The sequence below is a fragment of the Phocoena sinus genome, chromosome 10 (assembly GCF_008692025.1).
Source record: "Phocoena sinus isolate mPhoSin1 chromosome 10, mPhoSin1.pri, whole genome shotgun sequence".
NCBI lineage: Eukaryota > Metazoa > Chordata > Mammalia > Artiodactyla > Phocoenidae > Phocoena > Phocoena sinus.
This window is the reverse complement of record NC_045772.1, coordinates 10,298,340-10,317,970: the sequence shown is the minus strand read 5'-3', so window position 1 is coordinate 10,317,970 and position 19,631 is coordinate 10,298,340. Positions and strand designations below refer to the sequence as shown.

The following is a 19,631-nucleotide window of genomic DNA, read 5'->3' as shown; positions in this document are numbered from 1 at the left end:
GCAGCCCCTCGTTTTTCAGTCTGGGGCAACAAGCAACCTCCTTCTCCTCTGCCCAGCCGAGTAGCCCAGGGCTGTGCCTGGGCTGGAGTCTGGATAGGACGGGGTGGGGTCATCAAAGGCAGTGGGCCAGACAGAAGGCCTTCCCTCAGCTGTCAGCCTCTGCAGCTGCCTCCACAGCCGCCACCGGGCCTGAGATGGGCGAGGAACAGGGCGCGAGGGCTGGGGGAAGGGGCAGGGCGAGGGTGGTGGTGACGGGGCCTTCTTTAAGGCCGGGACAGCGTCGTATATACTGGCTGCTCCCAGTGTGTGGGGCTGTGGGACTGGGGCCCTGAGGGGCTGGGGTCAGAGATGGCCGTGTAGAGGGGCCGCTGTGAGGGCCCCATGTAGGAGAAGGCCGAGTAGAGGCCAGAGGTCTGACCTGAATGGCCATAATAGGGTCCTGAGGGCTGATGGTCAGAGTAGTCAAACTGGGGGCGGGAGATGGAGGGGAAGGCAGAGCCATAGTGGGGCAGACTGAGGGAGGTGTAGGCGATCTGCGAGGTGGACGGCTGGTCAGTGTAGTGCGGGGGCCCCTGGGGCCCCGCGGTCTCCGTCTTCACCTGGGCTTTGGCATCCACACCAGGTGGCGAGACCGTGGGCAGAGCCACACCTGGAGGCTTGGAGATCCAGGCAGAGTGTCCACTGGCCACAGCCAGGGCGCTGCCCAGCCCGTAGCCAGCTGCCGAGTAGCTGCCCACGTGGCCCGGGTGCCCGTTGGGCGGCAGGTACTGGTCCAACTCAGCCACATCAAAGGTCTCCATGTTGGACATTACCTCGTGGCTGATCTCACCGATGTCCACGTTGCCGAAGTCGATGTGAGGCTTCCCGCCCTCCCCCATGGAGCGCCCATCCCGCTTGGGGTCTGCCTTGCCCGACTGCAGCTCTGTCTTTGGGGTGGTCGGAGGGGTGGGCGGGCCATGGCTCTGGCCTGCGGGGGAGGGAGACAGAGAGAAAGGAAGCAGGAACCGAGGTCAGAGGCTGCTGGATTCTGATGGTTCACTTTCAGACAAGATGCCTCCAGGGGCTGAGGACTGATCACTGCACGACCCTGCAAGTTTTACATGCTTGGGCAGCCCGAGGTGGCATGTAATGATCTTGGGTTGATCTCCAGTTATTTATGAAGTTCCCCAATCTTAGGAATGAGTCCTGTCTCCTACCAAAATAGGACTCCCACGTCACCCACCTCCTGGAGAGGCCTGCTTCATTTTGCAAAGCCCTTCCCATTGGAAAGTTCTTCCTCACACCAGCTGAAGTCGGCTTCCCTCCCTGCTCCCATTGTTCCTTAACTGTTGAGCCCGATGGGGTCTGGCCTGTGGGTCTGGGCTCGCCTGTTCTCTCTTAAGCACACAGCCTCTGCTGGCCGCTCCCTCTGCTGACCTCTGCCGCCCTCATCGCTTTTGCTGGCTCGCCTGGGCCTCCTCCAGCCCTGGGCCCTGAACAGCGATGTGCCACCTCCAACCCCCTCCTTCCTCCCAAGGCCACCTCAAGTGCCCCTTATTCAAGGAAACCTTCCCTGTGATCCAGTGCCCCCGACCATGCTCTCAGCTCCCATCACACACCGCGCTGTCCCATTGTTCCTCCAGCTTTCTCCCTGCCTGTTCAGGAGAGCAATGAGATAAGTGACCTGCTCTACCCCGTTCCTTTGTCTGTCCATTTGCTCATTCACACATTCATTCAGCAAACACTTAGGGGGCACTGCTAAGTGCCAGGCACTGTGCCAGGCGTAGGGGATACAAATGTAAATCAAATGGGTCCTTGTCTGCACAAGCTCCTAGTCTTGGGGGAGATCCAGGGACCCACACATGGCTAGAGGGCAGCATCCGAAGTGCTGTGATGAGGGGATGTGTGAAGGGCTCAGGGGATCAGCGCAGGAAGCTGCTCACCCTGCCCTGGGGACGTGGGGAAGGTCTCACTGAGGAGGAGTAGCTGAGCTGTTGAAGGGGAAGAGGAAGCCCAGGCCCACAGTAATATAGTGAACTGGTTGTTCTGTACAAGGTCCAGGGTCTTCCGGTGTGTCCCTGAATCTCCGAAGGAGTGTGAGGGCGGAATGGCTGGATTGAGGATCCCATCGGAGAGAGAACATGTTCATGGTCTCGGAAACCAGACGCTCCTTGAGGGCAGGCCTGTGCCTTCATCAGACCAGAGGCAATGCTGAGTCCTGTGCTGGCCAGAGTGTCTAGACTTTGAGTTTGAATCGCGGCTCTGTCACTTACTGTGTGACCCTGGGCAGACCCCCTATCTTCTCATCAGTTTCCTTATTAGTAAAACAAAGGTGATACCAAGCAGCTCAGACATGGCCTCCTTCTGGAAGCTTTCCTTGACCAGAGTCTGGTGGGTAGCTGGGTATCTTTGGAGACCGACTGGGTGGACAGGTCGATGCCTCCTCCCTAGAGGTCATGCCCCCTCATGGGCTTTGTGTGCATTCGTTTCACCCTGTGCTAATTCAGTTGTTTTCATCCCTCTAGAGTGGGCTCCTGAGGCCAGGGACCGTGGCTTCTCGTTTGTATGCCTGGTGTCTGCTTCCAGGTCTGGCACAAAGGGGTACTCGGAGCGTGTCTTCTGAAGGCAGAGCTCTGCTCACTGAGACTTACCAACGTGCCTGACCCCAAGCACGGTGTTCTGTATGCTACGGACACAAGTGAGGCAGCTGTGGTGCCGGCAGAGGCCCCGGAGCCAGACCACCTGGGCTTAGACCTCAGCTGTATGGCAAGTTACCCTCAGTTTTCTGTAGAGTTTTCTCTCTGTAAAACGAGAGTAATTTGCCAGAGCTGAGGTCTCACCTCAGGCAGTGTGACTGCCTCATCACAGTTTAGAGTGATTGGATGTGTGCCTGGCACACGGTAGGTACTCAGTTAATGGTAGCTGTTATTATCATTCATGAGAAGGAAACAGGATAGATACCCTGTGTCTGGCTCATCCGTGGCGTGTGCTCAATGTCACATGCCGTGTCTCCCCCACCAGACTGGGAGGCGGGAAAGAGGCAGTGATCTCCCCTTCATCTGCTCTCCCATTTCTCAAAATCGTCCTGTCCCACTTTTCTTTGGTGTAACTCCCCCACTGGCCTCCATGGCCTCCTTAACTGGTCTCTTCACCCCAAAGCAGTGCCCCTTCTATCAGTCCTGGTCAGAGCCCTCTTGCCCAGCCGCCTTGCCTGACACCTGAGTCCTCACCGAGCTCCCTCTGGGCCCCTGCACCCTAGCTGGGCAACCACCCAGCCCGGCCAGCCCTTCCCAGAGCCTCGGGTCTCAAGCCAGCCAGCCTTTGCCTCTCCCCACCGCCCAGCCTCCCCCAACCCAAGCTCCCAGCTCCGTGCTCACCCGAGGGGTGCTCAGGGTTTCCATCTGACATCGGGGAGCCCTCGCCCGGGTGCCGGTGGTCCAGGTGGGCGCTCTTGTAGTGGGCCTGGATGGCAGCAGCACTGCCCTGCTCGGCCTCCCCGCCTGGGCACTCTGACTCTCCCTGGGCCGCCTTCCCGTTCTTCCGCCTCCGCGGCTGGTACTTGTAATCTGGGTGATCCTTCTTGTGCTGCATCCGGAGCCGCTCGGCCTCCTCAATGAAGGGGCGCTTGTCACTCTCATTCAGCAGCCTGGGGTGGGGTGTTTGGGGGAGGCAGCAGAGGGGGGAGACATCATGAGTGTCTGCCCTGGAAGAAATGAGGCCCCGGGACGGGGAGCCCAGCGGGCAGGGGGCTGTGCCATTTGATTTATGGACTGGAGGATGTGAGCCCAAGGCACCACAGCCTCAGAGGGCAGTGATCTCTGCCCCAAATCTCTCGGGGGCTGGAGTCTGAGAGAGGAATCAGCCTGCTGCTCCTGGCAGCCCCTGAGCATGGAGTTAGAATAGAGCTTACAAGAGGCATAGAGCTTCCTTCAGTTCAAGGAAGAGAAAATGTTTCCCATCATCAAAGCTGTCTGCAAGTGGAGCTGGCTGCCTCGTTAGGGGGTGAGCTCCCTGGGACTGGAGGTGTGCAAACAGAAGCAGCATGGTGAGGGGGAAGAGCCCAGTGTCTGCTACTTACTAGCTGTGTGACCGTGGGCAAGTCACTTCTCTGAGCCTTAGTTTCTTCACCTATAAAACGGGGATGATAATACCTACTTCACCAGGTGTGGGATTGGCCAAGATAATGGCTGTGAAGTGCTGTGCACCAGACCTGGGGATGGGGGACTGGCACCTTGAGTAACAGGTGCAATTCTAATGCTGCTTGTGGGGTGGGTGGACAGGAGGACCTGGCGTGGAACCCCTCAACTCTAGAATCTGGATTTTTGTGAATCCCAGTGTGGTGGGGCCTAGGGGGCAGGATGTGAGTGTCCCTTACTATGTAGGAGCCACTGCCTCCTGGGGGGAGATCAGATCTCCTTGTCCAGGGGGGGTGACAGAGGGTAAAGGAAGTTAGACTCTCTTCTGAGACCCTGGACAGGGGCAGACAGACCTCGTCCCCAGTCCAAGCCCAGCCAATGGAAGGTAGCCCCTGAAGACAGTACCCCTGCCCACTTCAAGCAGGGGTACTCCAGCCTCAGGCCAGGGCTGGGGCAGGGGGAGTTCAGGGCTTGGCTGCTCAGGGTGAGGAGGGCAGGATGGGGTACCTCAAAGAGGGGCTCAGGGGAAAGAACACACACTCAGACTCCGAGACATAAGGCACTCTGTGGGAGCAGCTCTGTCCTTTGGCCCAAAGGGCCTCTCTCTCCAGCTGCCCACCCCCCCGCCACAGTGGGCGCCCTCTTCACCCAGTCAGCAGAAGGCTGAGCCCTCCCTGCCCAGGATGGGAGGGGGTGGTCACACCAGGCACCTCCTAGCGGGCAGTGGCATTCCTCTGCGGCTTAGCCTCCCCTGGCTGCCCTCCCCCTCGGCCACCCGGCCCAGCCCTAGTGCAACTCTCACTTTCCAAGGGTCCCTCTAGCTGAGTGATGGGATGGAGACCCCAGACCAAGGCCTCAGGGGTGAGGGAGTGGGATGCAGCCTTTTTCACCCCAGCTGTGCTCACCCCGCAACCCCAGCCAGCCTAGGGGAGTAGGTGGGGCAGGCCCAATGGTGTGTGTGTGGTGAGGGGAGAAGCTGCGTGTGAGGGCGCCTCAGCCAGCTGTGGCCCCGGCACAGAGGCTCCCAGGATGTCTGGGGACACTGCACTCCCTCTTCCACCCCAAACCTTCCCTGTGCCCTCTGTCCAGCTGGCAACCGGATGTGAATCAGCAAGAAAATGGCAGGGGGCACGGAGCCAGGGCACAGGCCAGAAGAGAGGGAAGATTCCAACACTGCATCCCATTGGCACCTCCCATGCTAGTTCCCAGCAGTACCCTGACCTCGATAGAAATCTAGCCCGGGGGCGGGGTGGGGGGATGGCCAGCTTTAGCCCAATGCTAACCTCACCCCCAAACCACCCAGCCGCACCCAGACCTTCAATCTCGGCTCTTTTCAGGCTCTCTCCTGACCCCAAACCCGCCCTGCCCCACCACGTAAACCCAATCCCAAACTTAATCTTGACTCCAGCGCCAGCCCTCAGTCACCACAGCTCTAACTACAAACCTCATACTCATCTGTACTTCACTTCATCTCTGGGTCTCCAAGGTCTGGAATAGGGATGGGGAGGGGGTAGGCTGGTTCCCCACCCAAACTGGAACCCCATCTGGGGGGCTTCCACGGTGGGGCACTGGCTGCCACTTCACCTGCTCCTGTCAGGGAAGGGACCTGGGAGTCGGGAGAGGCTCCAGCCTGCTGTAATTATTCTCTCCAGGCGGGCCAACCTGTATACCCCCAGCACCACGTGAACAACATCTAACAGTCCTTTCCCAGGCGGGCACCGAAGGTGAGCGTGACTGTCGGCGCTCCCCCAGCCATTTAGGAGCCAGGACCTGGACGCTGGTGTGTCTGACCCCAACCCCCTTCCAGCACCCCACACAGTCTGTATGCATGTCTTTCTCTTCTCAGGTGTAGGGCCCCTGATTTCCAGTTCTGCCCAGATAACCATACCCCTTCCTGACAGCCTGGGAGTCATGAGCCTGGGCCGGGGGTGGGGGGGAAATCCAGGAGGAGCCCCTGGAGAGACTGGCCAGCCCAGTGCATATACAGATGTTTCCTGGGGCCCCCACCCAGGCTCTAGGTAGCCCGCCCCCTGTTGGCGTAGCCTTTGATCCTTGCCATTGTCTGGGGTTGGGTCCTGAGTAAGCAGTGCCTGCTTTCCTGATTGCCCCACCCCAGGTTGGCCCCTGGGGGGCACCCTGGGCCCCTGTGCGCACAGCTTGAGTGGCGGCCAGGAACAAGTCCTTCTGAGGTAGCCCATGCCTGGGCTAAGGGAACGGGGACAGACAGGGACGATGGAGGGTCCAATTTTAAATCCTTGGCAATGGCGTGGGGGAGAAGCAGGGTGTCCATCCTTGCTTTGATGCCCTCACTGTGGTCTGCTCGTGGTCCCAGGGCCTGTTTTGTCTGCCTGTCTCCCTCCTGGTTGTCCGTCTCTCACTTGCTGTTCTCTGTCCCATGGCACCAAGGGTACTGGCCTGGCTGAGCCCTGCCACAGTGTGGATGGACCTTGGGCAGAGGAGCTAGCTTTGACCTCTGCTCCTGGGCAGGGTTAGACCCTCTGAGTCCATGCAGCAGGTTGGCCACTGAGCCCAGCGCCTGCTGGGGTGAGCAGAGCGCTGAGAGCGGGACGGGAAGGAGCACCAAGGCCTTTAGCAGACACATGGCCAAGGACGGGGCCAGGGGGCTGGATGGGAATTCCTCTAGGTCTCTTGGGGGCCCTCCCGCGCCTTCCACCACCTTAAGCCTTTGGCCTTCTAGGCCAGTCTGCACTGTGCTGGGGCCGGCAGGGGGAGGGCAGCGGCAGGAGGGTGGCAGGCCCCTCTGACAAAGCCCAAACTTTCTGTAGCTCAGAGGCTCCTCGCTCCTGCTCTTCTCTGCCCTCACCCTCCCCACCTCCTGACCGTGTCTTAGAGTGGAGGCGTGACCCACTTCTGTCACCAAGGATGGTGTGTGGGAAGACCACTGGACGAAGAGCCAGGAGACCTCGGTTCTGGCCCTGGCTCTGCCCCAAGCTGTTACGTGGCCTTGGTGGTCCCTTTGCCTCTCTGGGCCTATCTCTTGGGCAGTCCAGTGGGGAATCAGGTAACCTCTGCAGATACACATCTTCTGGAGCCCTTGCTCTCGATCTGAGCTGCCCAGGACTCCTTGGGGGGCGGGGTTGCCCCGGTCAACAACATATTCCCAAGGGGCCAGCCTAAGCCCCAGACCTGAGGTGAGGCCGCCTTCCTCCTCGAGGGCTGTTTTTCCCAGAGGTTTGGGCTGCTTCCAGAGAACCTGGGACTCTGAGGGACCCTGGGTAGGCAAGGGACCAACGTTTCCTCCTGGCCAGGGCTCTCAGGTCTAGGGCTGGAGGGGTAGGAGGTTACTGCTGGGTGGGGCCCTGGAAAAGAAGATGGCGCCTGGACTGGGAGAGGGAGGGAGGGGAAGAGACGGGCCTGGCAGCTCTGGGGCCGGGTGGGAGGGGGAGGCTTCTTTCCATGTGTCCCCTTCCCTGGGGGAAGAAGAAGCCCCCGGCCTGAAGGAAGGGTGGCCAGAAGGGCACAGAGAAGGCAGCTGAGGCAGGACAAGATCCTGCAGTGGCCGAGTTGTCCTCAGCAGTTCTCCATCCCTCACCCTTTCAAAGACCAGGATCTGAATTCCTTGTCTGCACCCCCCCACCCCACCCCATCTCACTCCCCCAGCCCTCCACCTGGCTGCCTCAGTTTCCCTGCCTCTCCAGCCCGGCCTTCAGTTCCTTCCCAAGCGTTTCCCCCGAATCCCCCTGACCGGCGGCAATGGCACCCTTGAGTGGCTTGCCTGTGGAAGGGGTTAGTGGAGCCCTGTGGTGTGGAGCCCTCCACCAGCCTTCCCTCCCTTCCGCCTTCACTCTCGCCCCAAGAAACCCAAGCCCGAGCGCCTGCCACCGACAGAATTCCAACCGCGAGGGGGCGCCTTCCAGCCCGCTGCCCCGGCTGGGGAGCCGGGCCTAGGCCGCTGGAGATCCGAGCGAGCGCAACCACAAAGGGGTACTGGGGGAAGGGCGGGTCCGATGCACCCAGCTGGCCTTCCAGTCCCCCCATCAAGGCGGTGGCTGCCCCAGGAGAAAGGCTCAGGCAGTGCCCGTCTAGCCCGAATCCACCCGCAGGTAGGGGGCCCGCGGGAGCTCCCCGGAGGCGGGTCGGGGTCGCTCACCTCCAGAGCTTGCCCAGCGTCTTGCTGAGCTCGGCGTTGTGCAGGTGCGGGTACTGGTCCGCCAGCTTCCTGCGCGCTGCCTGCGCCCACACCATGAAGGCGTTCATGGGCCGCTTGACGTGCGGTTTGCTCTTGCTGGCGCCGTTGACGCGCACGGGCATGGGCACCAGCGTCCAGTCGTAGCCGCTGAGCACCTGGCTGACGGCCTCGCGGATGCACACGGGGAACTTGTCATCGTCCGCCTCGCCGTCCTGCTGCTCCTTCTTGACCTTGCCCAGCTCGCCGGGCCCCGGGCTGGCTCGCAGGCCCGATCCGCCGCCTCCACCGCCGCCGTCGGGCCCCAGAGAGGGCGCGCTCCCCGGGGACAGGCAGCGCGGCTCCTCGGAGCCCACGGGGCTCAGCTCCACCTCGGACAGGTCCTGCTCCTCCGCCATGTCGCCCCCGGCCGCCGCCGCCTCGGCCGCCTCCCCGGGGCCCGCCGCCGGGGTCCTCGCAAAGAGTCCAACGCCCACCTGGACGGGAAGGCGGGTGCGATGGGAGGAGTGCGCGCAGCCCCGACGGCGTCGCGGCGCGGGACGCGATGCAGGCACGGCCCCGAGGTGGCGTCTGCCCGGCTCCCCCTAAACCCACCACAGACCCTGGGCCCCGCGCACATGCTAGACCCTGGCTCGGCCTCCTAGCTCCCGCCTCCGTGTCTTCCCGCCACCTGGTCCCAACCGTCTCTTGGTGTGGGTGGGTTTGGGTTTTTTTTTTTTAAAACCTCCTCTTGGGTGGAGGTTTGTTGATGGAAAGGAAGAAAAACGGACTCTTTATTCTGCTCTAATCCTGGCTCCTGGAATTTCCCACCTTTTCTCTCACCTTTCCTTCTTCCCTTCCGCCTGCCCCGACGGTGCCTGGAGGAGCTGGGTGGGGGGCAGATGCGGGTGTCAGCCTCTCGCCACCCCACGCCCCACCGCAGGGTCCCAGGCCTGGGCCCCGGAAGGGAGGAGCGGGCTGCGCACTCACCTCGGACCTCTCCTCCAGTCTGGGGCTCGTCCTTAGGAAGTGGAAAACCGTGTCCCAAGGTGTGCGGTCCAGCTCGGGGCTGGGTGGGGGACGCTGGTGGGCTGGGAGGGAGGGGCTGGGGGCCCTGAGCTTCAGGCCACGGCCTTGTCAGGACGGAGCCTGAATCCTCACCACCAACCACCCTGGCCGGACAGCCTGAGACTGACTGAGCGCTGAGCTGCTGCCGAGGGCTGGGGAAGGAAGGAGGGGGAGAGGGGGAGGGGGAGGGGAGGGAGGGAAGGGCAGAAGGTGGAGCCTCCAGCGCTTTCCTTCATCCCCAACACTCAGGGCTCCTCCGCCAGGCCCCCCCCACCCATGCCCGCTCCCTGCGCTGCTGCCCCAGGCCCATCCTGGGAGGTGTAGGAGTGGGGTGGTCAGGCCAGGAAAGCCAATGGATGCAGGTGGGCAGGGTCACAACCTGTAGCTTGAAGGAAAATTGGGCTCCACTGGGACCCCCCACCTCTGCCTCAGGTGGAGGGATGGGCAGTTGGCAGAGGATTGGGGAGGAATGAGGAGAAGGCAGGTGAAGCCTCTGTCACATGTGGGGCGCTGGCCTGTGTCGCTTCACTTAAGACCTCTCGTTGAGTGCCAGCCTGTCTCACCCCACCTCCTGCCCGCACCCGGGCTGCCCTCTCTTTCTCACCTTAAACAGAAAGAGAGGAAGATTGCAGGTCCATACCTGGTGAGGCGGGGAGAAGCTGCGCACCCCTGCCCAGTGCCGATGCCCCAGCTTGACCCCTGGTCCCCTCTCACCGGACACCCAGCACCGCAAGGGCTGGGCTGGCTCAAGGTAGAGGGACAGGACTTACGTGCAGGAGGCTGGGTGTGAGCTGGGCTGGGGTCCCTCTCCAAGTAGGTCTGAAAGGCTTCTGGGGCCCCACTTCCTGGCACCCAACTCCCTCCACCCTGGTAGGGTGAGTCTCAATCCTGGTTATCATGATTTCCGCCCCCCCCCCCCCGAGAAAGAGTGGGGAGTTGCCCTGCCTCTCTCTTCCTCCTCTCTGCTCACTGCTCCCCTCAGCCCCCTCCCCAGCAGGGTGACCCCTCCATTTTTCTGTCCTGCTCATCATCTAAGGCTTCCCCAGGCCTCTCCTCCACAGATCGCAGCCCCTCTCTCTTCTCAAAAGGTGGGTGTTGAGGCAGAGGTGAGGGTGTGTGTGGAGGACAGATGGAGCCTGGGCCGCACTGGCGACCATGGATGGCTCTGAGCTCCTCAGCAGCTGGGCGAGGCCCCAGGCCCACCCCAAGGGAGTCCTGTCTGGAGTGGGGCTGGGAAGGGGGCCTAGGCAAGGCCTCATGCTTGGGAAAGGCCAAGGGGGTGGAGGGGTGGGTAGTGGGACACAATGAGGTAGTCACACGAGGCGAAGGCATGTTGGGGGTGGGAGGAGCGGACACTGGAACACACACACACACACACGCTCGCACACACACAACCAGCCAGACAATCGGGCCAGTGTGTCTGGGCCCTCCGAGCCCAGTGAATTAGGAGTTTGATAAGGGTTTTCTCTTTCTGTCGCTCGCCGGCCTTGGACAATCTCCCCCCAGTTTTCCTCGACGCCACCCCCGGCGCTGCCAACCCTCCTCCCCCCCCCCGTCCCCCCCCCCCCCCCCCCCCCCCGCCTCCCTTCTCTTCCCTGTGCCCAGACTCTTGTTCGGGGCCTTGAAACAGTGAGCTGTCTTTGTTCGAAATACAGGTGAACGGCAATCATGTGATTAACACACACACACATAAAAAGCTTTTTAACAGCGCCCGCCTGGCCTCAGAACCGCCCAGAGAGGAGCCGCCCTGGATGGACAGAGGGACAGAGGGACAAGCCTCCAGCCGGTCGTGTCTGGCTACCCTCAGCAGTCTCCGACACTCGCTGCTGCCCGCCCGCTGCCCGCCTGCGTGGCATCTCTCGATCCCGGTGGGTCCCCGCTCATCCTTCCACCCCTCGGTTCCTCCTCTCGAGGAGGTGTGGTGCCTGTGGCGTCTGTGACTTGGCCTGAGACCCCCTGGGGCAGGGAGGGGTGGCTGTGGAGGGTAGGAAGCCAGGTGTGGGGTCCCACAGCTCCCCTTTCGACTCCCCGCCTCCTCCCCTACCCTCCTTGGCCCAGCTGTGCCAGGATGGGGGTGGGGGTGGCAGTGGGTGCTCTGGGTCTGCAGAAAAGCCACACTGGACAGAAGGGGCCCCTCTCTTCCCTTCCCTCTGTCTCTCTCTCTCTCTGTCCCTCTCTTCCTGTTTCCACAGTGCTATGTGGGCTCTCTGCTGAGAGGTGCTGGATGAGGCAGGTGGGCCTGCAGGGGGGCAGGCTGTGCGTGGGTGGGGTACCCCGTGCTGTGAACACACTGCCCACCATGCGGGCAACTCTGATCCCCTCCATCTGTTGCAGGCCCCTGGGGCCCAGCTTTCTCCAGCAGGGGAGGGTGAAGGATCCATATGCATCACCAGGGATGCATCACTCCCTGCTCTCCAGGGAGTTTGGAGAGGGGGAGGGCTCCTAGATGAGGACACCGGTGCCTCTGCCCTTAACAGAACAAGCTTCTGGCCGGCGCCCGCTTCTGCTCCCTTCCCTGCTCGGGGTGGGAGGGGTCCTCTTCCCCCTCATTCCTGACCCTTCCCCAAGGATGCTGGTGACCCCCTTGCCACACCCCGAATCCCACCTGCCCATTCCGGGTGAGGTGTGATGCCTGGTGCACCGTCTGGCCTGTGCTCTCTCCCCAGCAGGGAGGGCCCAACGTGAGAGTATGATGGCGAGGTTCAGGCTTCCTTCCCTGGGCAGAGGCCTTTCAGGAGCAGCAGGGCTTTCCTGCGATCCAACCTGGGCTCTGTGAAGCTGGTCCCAGATTTACTCCTCAGATGGGCCCCTGAGAGGAGGAGAGCAAATGAAATTCTGTCAGTCAAACGTAAAGCCCAAAGCCCGCTGATGCCCCTGCCTGGCGGAGCTGCTTCGGTTCGCTGTGACCCTTAACCCCTTAGCTCCCCGAGTCCCCCTCTTGGGGCACTGGTCCTGCTTTGTGGAAGGCCCACCCTTGGCTTCCCGTCCGGGTTCCCAGTGGCTCATCTGTCCCCTGGGGTGATGACCATCTTGCCTGGCCTGCCTCTCAGAACACCCCGAGGTGAGATGGCGAAATCTCCTGTTCAGCCGAGCCAGGGCTGAGCAGGGAAGGCACTTTCCCACCTCTAGGCACTGTGGGGGTGAGACCTGCGTGGGCCAGGCTGTCCTCTCACTCGTTCCTCAGGCCTGGGCCCAGCTCCCCGTTTCTGACCCGCTCCCAGCAATCGCCTTGAGTACCGCTTCTAAGTCTCGCTCCACGTTAGGGTCACTGTGGAGTCTTAAAGAAACATTGAAGCCTGGATCCCCTGCAGACTGGCTAATTCTGAATTTCTGGGCATGGGGTCCAGACATGTTTCCTTTTTGAAGCTCTCTGGGAGGCCTTGCTTTCCCTCACTGGGGTCTCTGGAACCCCAAGGCGGCGGTGACCCTCTGCAGGACCCAAAATCTCCAGGGAGAGGGGAGAGTGCTGGGCTCCGGACCCCGGAGCTGGAGACCAGAACTGCAGTGACCCTGGGGTGTGCAGGGAATTGTGGGGTGTGGCATGGGAGGGGCTGTGCATTGGAAAGGGGGAGGGCTGAGGGGCACAGGTCAGGGTCAAGGGTACAATACTGACTGAGACAAAAGCTTAGTCTGGGTGACTGTACGGTCGGGGGGTCGTGGGCGCTCCCCCACCTCTGGACAGGTGTGTTCTTCTGGGTTCGGGTGCAGTGGGAGGAGCATTGGTCTTGGAGTCAGGAAATCCTGCCACTAGTATCCATATGGCCTTGGGTGGATTATGCTGTTAACCTCTCAGGACTTGGTTTTTGCATGTATAAAATGTTGATGATTTTATATATCACCGTATCCCAAGTGGATGGGAGAATTAAATAAGAATACACAGGGAATTCCCTGGTGGTCCAGTGGTTAGGACTCGGCCCTTTCACTGCTGGGGCCTGGCTTTGATCCCTGTTTGGGGAACTAAGATCCCACCCCATGCAGGGAGGCGAAATTAAAAAAAAAAGAAAAGAACACACACACATACACATTTGGTGTGGAGTAAGTGCTCCACAGTTAGTTAGAAAAAGTAGTTTGGGGACTGAGAGGTGGGGAATGCTGACGTCAGTTCAAGTGCACAGGTGTTCACAGAGCAGCCACTGTGGGTTAGCCTCAGGAGTTTGTAATCTGCCTGTTGAATCCCAGCATCAGACCAGGGCGGTGTGTGATAACCTCCTCACGGGTAGGCCTCTCCTGCTGTGCCCCTCAACAGCGAAGGCCCGCACTTCCACAGCCCCTCTGTGGGCCGGCCCAGCTCCGGGCCCCTCTGTCCCTGGAGTCTCAACAACTCTCTCAGTAGGTGCTGTCATTATTCTCCTTCTAGGAAGGAAACTGAGGCACAGAGACGTTCAGTGATGAGCCCGGGCTCACCCAGCTAATGATGGGAGGGCGCGGCCTGGTGCCCGCAGTTTCCCTCGTAGCCCAGCCTCTGATCATATGCTGCTCTACTACTGCCTCTGGACCCCAGGCACGGCCCCCCACCGCCCCCCAGGCCTCTGCACTTGCTCTGCGTTTCCCCTCCCCGTCGTCACTGCTTGCAGCCCAGCTCAGAGGCCCTCTCTTCAGGGACGCACTCCTGGACACGCCCTGGTTGGAATTCTTTTCCTGTATTGCTTTCCCGTGGAGGAGAGGATGATGGCTTCATAGCTGCCTCACCTCCTCACTGCGCAGCCAGCTGGGCATCCAGACCCGTCTCCCCTTCCTCCTGGGAGCTCCCCGAGGGCAGGGCCACGCCTTCCTCTTGGTCTTGGCCTCTCGAGGCCCCAGCACAACCTCAGGGAGTCTTCCCTGAGTGGAGTTGCCATCAGAGTTCCAAGGGGAGAAAGATCAGGAAGGCTGGGGTGGGCAGGAGTGGCTTCCTGGAGGTGGAGGGCCTGAGTGCTGGTGGCAGCGGGGGGGGGGGGGGGGGGGGGGAGAAGCGGGGAGGACAGCATTCCAGGCCTGTCCCGACAAGCGCTCTCTCCCGTCCCTGTTTCTGGTCCAAGCTGAGGGTTGAGGACCTGCGCCAGGAAGGCAGCTCCTGGGGCCTGCGTCTTCCTTCCCTCCCAACCGCACCCACTCCGGGAACAAGGAAGCCAGGGCCAGTGCCCAGCGCTGCCTCAGGGCAGTTGGCCTCTGCCCTCTTCTTAGAAGCCCTGAGCGGAGACTGCCCGCTCCTGTCATCTGAACCCAGCTGCCGGAAAGCCCTTCCTGGTGTCTTCCCAGACCTCTCACGCTGCAGTGAACTTTTGTGAATGTACCCTCTGTGCAGGGCACTGAGCCAGGAGCTGGGGTAGGGAGGTGCTGGAGGCCAGACCTCGCTTTGAGGAGCTCAGACTTTGATGAGAGAGACCTGCGTGGAAACCCAGAACCCTGGCACAGCCAAGGTCCTCCGTGGCCAAACGGGGGTGAGGGAGGTCAAGTCCCAGCCGGGCTGTGGGGGGTCCTGTGTTGCCTCCGTCGCCTTCTTCCCTCTCTAGGCCTCAGTTTCCCAATCTATAAAATGAGAGGCAGGCTAGGTTATCTCCGAGGGCATTTCCAGATTCAATAGCCTGTGAATTTTATTTCAAAACAAGAGGCCAACGCCTGACCCAGTGTTTCCAAGGTGCTGCCTCAGGGCCCTCGGTGTTCCTTAGACATTGATCAGCATCTCTTGAAGAGACAGTTTTGTGGTCTAGTAAGTTTGGGAAATACTGCTTTCCACTTTTTCTTTTTAAAGATGAAGGCCTTTGAGGGTGTTAAAAGTTCTAAGTGCTGCGGATAAGAAATGGATCTTTGTTTGTTTGTTTAATTTATTTATTTTTGGCTGCGTCGGGTCTTCGTTGCTGCATGCGGGTTTTCTCTAGTTGTGGCGAGCGGGGGCTACTCTTCGTGGCGGTGCGCGGGCTTCTCATCGTGGTGGCTTCTCTTGTGGCCCACGGACTCAGTTGCTCCACGGCATGTGGGATCTTCCCAGACCAGGGCTCGAACCCGTGTCCCCTGCATCGGCAGGCGGATCCTTAACCACTGTGCCACCAGCGAAGCCCCAAGAAATGGATCTTTGTTTAAAATACCCCAGCTCCTCTTCCTCCTTATCCTTCTCCTAACGCCTTTCCTCTGACTCTGGTCCTTTTCTCTCCTCCTTCCTTTCTCCTAAGAGTCAAGAAGAAGGTGGGGTGCTCCCGTGAGGAGCCTGGGTGTCCCGTTGGGCATGGTCCTCAATTCCTCACTCCCCTCAGTGCCAGCACAGAGCTCCACCACCCCCACGCCCCCTTTACCCCCGCCCTTGACCGAAACTGCAGCCACGTCTCCTCTCCCCACCACCCTGTGTGGCCCGAACCCCGCAGGCCAAGCCCTGCCCACAGGACGCCTTGCCCGTTGGTCGAGGCACGGAGCCTCCCCTGTGTCCTGACTCCGTCACCTTTCCAGCAGGACATTGTGCCTGCGGGGCTGTGGGTCTGTGAGCTGTCTTTCTCACCTTCCTCCACGGTGCCTGGCGCACAGAAGGTGCAGATGAACGAATGACCTGCAGGTCGATGAACAGGCAGCGAGGTGCGGTGCCCCTCGAGTCAGGCAGCTCAGGCTTTGAATCCTGGCAGCCCCGCTCCCTAGCTGTGTGTCCTTGGCAAATGCCTTAATGCCTCTGAATCTCAGTTTCCTTCCAAGTCAGGGTGGGGATTAAAGCAGATCATGTGTGTAAACACTTAGGACAGTGCCTGGCACGTTATGGGGCTCAGTAAATGGCAGCTCGGGGATCTGCCTCAAAGGGTGGCTGTCGGTTGACCTTGGGTTTGATAGAAGTCACTGCTTCTGGTCCCGTCCAAGCGCCGTTATTAGATGTTCTCCCATCGGCAGGTTCGTCATCCCACTGAACAAAAGCAGAGAGGGGAGTGATTGGCTGAGGTCACGTGACTGTTTGGTCTTGGAACCTGACCTCTCTGCCAGGACTTTTTGCCCCAGGTTTCCTGAAGACCCACCCTCTGCCGTCTGTGAGGTAATAAAGAGAGGCGAGCGCTCAGCTTGTGTTCAGGGAGCTTGCGGACGAGCCGGGAGTTGGTTCGCTCGTTCGGACTTTCCCACACACCTATTAGGCAGACTTGAGTGAGGATGAAGAGACTGGAGACGGTGGAGGGAAGAAAGGATGGGTGAGGAGGGCTGAGGGTGGCCTTCATCAGATGGGACTCCTGGTGTTGTCCCTGGAGGGGGCTGCTGTTCTGAGCAACAACTGGGTAGCTTGTGGGGAGGGGCTTATCCAGCTTTGCCAGCTTAGGAGGTGACTGGAAAAACCCGAGTCTTCCCATTCTGGATTCCCTGTCCTTTCTGTCCTCCAGGGCATTGCCCAGGACCAGGCTGTGGATGCCAGATGCCAGGGGACTGGGCTGGGTGTACATGAAACCAAGGATGCCCATTTGAGGTTGGTGCCGTGAGTGCGTCCCTGCTCTCGCAAGGTTACCTCCGTTCCCTGAAAGTGAAAATGGGTGATCCAGTGGGATTTCCGTGTTTGTGTGAGCTTGGAGGACAGCCTCCCCACAGTGAGATGACTTTATCCTTTGTCGATGTCACTTTATAATGAAGAAGGGAGCTGAGTGATGATAAGCCTGAGACCCAGAGCCAGAGAGACCAGGGTTCAAATCCAGTCCTTGCCCCACTAACCAGCAGTGGGCTCGCGCCAGTCCTGTAATCGCGCCAGTCCCGCCTCAATTTGCTCATCTGTAAAATGAGGATAACACTGCCTGCCTCACGGGAATGCAAAGGTGAAAGTAACGAGGAAGGGCAGGTGCTTTAGCACAGTGCCTGGGACAAAAGGCAGGCCTTCTGGTCATTGCCTTCTCTACTCATCTCAGCTGCTGCCTGATGCCCAGCATTTTCCAGGTCGTGTCAGGTAAAATAATGCCGTGGATATAATGCACCCAGGAAAATCTCTTCCTTTTCTAGGGGCGAGAGTTGTACTTACTGCAATAAGAGCACAGGACTCGGCACAGCCCTGGGGGTGCTCTGATTCAAGCAGAAAGTGTAATATATCCTTGAGGCTGCCGGGCACGGGGATTTTGTATCCAGGTGGCAGGTTGAGAAGTCAGAGTTTGAAGATCTCCTGTTTGGGGCTACAACCCTGAGCGGAAGTCTCCGTGCCTCAGCTTTGGCAGGTGCAGCGGGAGGAGCTGCTTCCGACTCTGCCAAGGTCTCCGCTCTTGCTGTGTGACGTTGGGCAAGTCATCCACCCTCTCTGGGGCCTCTCATTCCTTCATCTGTACAATGCAGGAGTTGGCCTCTGAGATATCTGGGGGTGCTTTCAGATTTACTGTCAGGGGTTTCGGGGTTCTATAGGAAAGCGCTCGTATCTGGTTTTGTCTCCCTGAGGCAGCTGCTAAGGTCTGGGCATGTGAACATGTAACAGGTGCTCAGTGAGTGCTAGTTGAATCTCATAGGGAGAGAACTCACTGACAGCCCCGCCCCACGTCTCCTCTCCCCAGAGAGCCTGTCCACTGGCCTGCGTCCCGGCATCCTGTTAGCCGTTTGCGGGCAGGACCCTCAGTTCGCTCTCCACGGTCAGCTATTCACCCATTTGTTCTAATGCACCTAGATGCCACAGACACACATGCGTGTAGGGGAATAACACCTCAGATTGCAGATGGATCGAATAAATGTTTCCTTCTCATGGCTCCTAGGGTCAAAATCCCAAATCTTTAGCCTGGTCTGGCATGACCTGGCCCCACTCTCAACCGCAGACTCCAGCCAGAGTGGCCACCCTCCACCCCCCTAAACTCAGGCCTCTGAGCCCCCATGGATGCTCTCCCTCCGCTGAATGCGCTTCCACCATCACCTCGTTGGCTTCTCCTTTGGGCTCAGCCTAAAGGTCTGCAGAGCCACCTCCCCAGTCCTCCAGCGTCAGTTATCCTTTCTGACAGCCCCCTGGTGAGTCAAAACCCATCATCTCTTCACTCTGTGTCCTCACCCCCACCCCCACCAGTGTAGACAATGAGACTGGGCAGAGCTTCACGGGCCATCGAGGCCAGCCCCTCACTGCTCAGATGGGGAAACTGAGGCCCAGTAGGGCGAGAGCACGGCACTCACTGCAACTTATGTTCATATATTTATTGTGAGCTTAGTTCTTCTTCTTCTTCTTCTTTTTTTTGGTCTGTGCCATGGCTTATGGGATTTCAGTTCCCTGGCCAGGGATCAAACCTGGACCCTCGGCAGTGAGAGCGCACAGTCCTAACCACTGGACCTCCAGGGAATTCCCGAGATGATTTATTCATTGTCTCTCTTCCCACAAGGATGTCAGCTTCATGAACCCCTGGTGATCAGCTGAGCGCCTGGCACACCAGAGGTGCCCAGTAAATGAATGAATGAATGAGTGAACAAACATAGCCTCATGGGGAGGCTGGGTGGGGGGAGGACTGGAGAGGTGATGAGAGGGGAGAGGCTGCGGGTCAGAGGAGGAGACTTGCCCAGGGTCTCTCATGTGATGGAGGCAAGTGTCTTGATTCCCAGGCCAGTGTTCTTCCTCCTTCTGGAACGCGGGGCGCCTGGAGGGCCAGGCTGGGTTTCGTGGGACATCTAAAGCCCCCGAGGACGTAGGGAAGGGGAGGAGGGGATGGGGCATCTGAGCCAGTTTCCCAGCCTGCTCCACCCCTTCCCCCAGCAGGCAGGAAGGACAGGGCAAGTCTGTCAGCTTCAGACACCATCGCTCCGGGGGACCCAGCCCTGAGCCCAAGGAGGCTGAGGGAAAGAGCAGAGGGTGTGTGTGTGTGGGGGGGGGCTGGGGGGCAGGAAGCACGCGGGTCTTCTCCCCCTCCCTCCTGCCCCACCCTCCACCCCCATCTCTGGCTAGAGCTGGCAGCCCCAGGCCTTGGCACTAGGGGGACGGGGGCAGGGAAATGGGGGATAGAAATCCAATTCTGGCCCAATGCCTTCCTCTCGCCTATTTGATTTCTGGGTCTGAGGATGGCGACTGCCCTGGCTACCCCTGGAGAGTTGGATCCAGAGCCTTGAGGCTAGAGGGACAGAGGGAAAGGGAGAGGGCACTGCCCGCTTCAGCCCTTCCTGTGTGCCTGGCACTGTGCGGACCACCCTGTGACCCCGGGCTGGGACCGGGGAGGCCCCGCTGTGAGGCCCGGCTCTGCAGGGAGCTGTGCTGTGACCTTGGGGTGGGGCACAGCCCCTCTCTGGCCACCAGCATCCTCCTCATCTGTCAGTGTGGTCCAAACCTGGCGTCGCTGCAAGCTCACTGGAGAGGCTGTAAATACTGATTCCTAGGTCTTCTTCCAAGTCGTAGATTGGGGTGGGATTTCCTTTTGAAAGTTCCGCTGTGATTATGCTGCAGCTGGTGG

General features: G+C 60.0%; 1 protein-coding gene and 1 pseudogene across 1 annotated transcript; one reads left to right on the top strand and one right to left on the bottom strand.

Moving 5' to 3' along the window:
* Nucleotides 1-263: 263 nt before the first annotated feature.
* Nucleotides 264-8,675, bottom strand: SOX10 (SRY-box transcription factor 10). The gene is made up of 3 exons (XM_032644843.1): nucleotides 8,227-8,675; nucleotides 3,357-3,625; nucleotides 264-967 (listed from the first exon to the last, which is right to left on the bottom strand). Exons 1-3 carry the CDS (start codon nucleotides 8,658-8,660, stop codon nucleotides 264-266), a joined length of 1,407 nt encoding a protein of 468 aa, XP_032500734.1. The 5' UTR covers nucleotides 8,661-8,675.
* Nucleotides 8,659-12,161, top strand: LOC116761126 (annotated as a pseudogene).
* The last annotated feature ends 7,470 nt before the right edge of the window (nucleotides 12,162-19,631 follow it).

Bases quoted from the DNA above. Each gene is read 5' to 3' on its own strand.
- SOX10 (XM_032644843.1), bottom strand. From the start codon at position 8,660: ATGGCGGAGGAGCAGGACCTGTCCGAGGTGGAGCTGAGCCCCGTGGGC. The intron at 3,626-8,226 runs GTGAGCGACCCC...ACCCCACCCCAG, and splicing joins ACGCTGGGCAAGCTCTGGAG to GCTGCTGAATGAGAGTGACA. The intron at 968-3,356 runs GTGAGCACGGAG...CCTCCCCCGCAG, and splicing joins AAACCCTGAGCACCCCTCGG to GCCAGAGCCATGGCCCGCCC.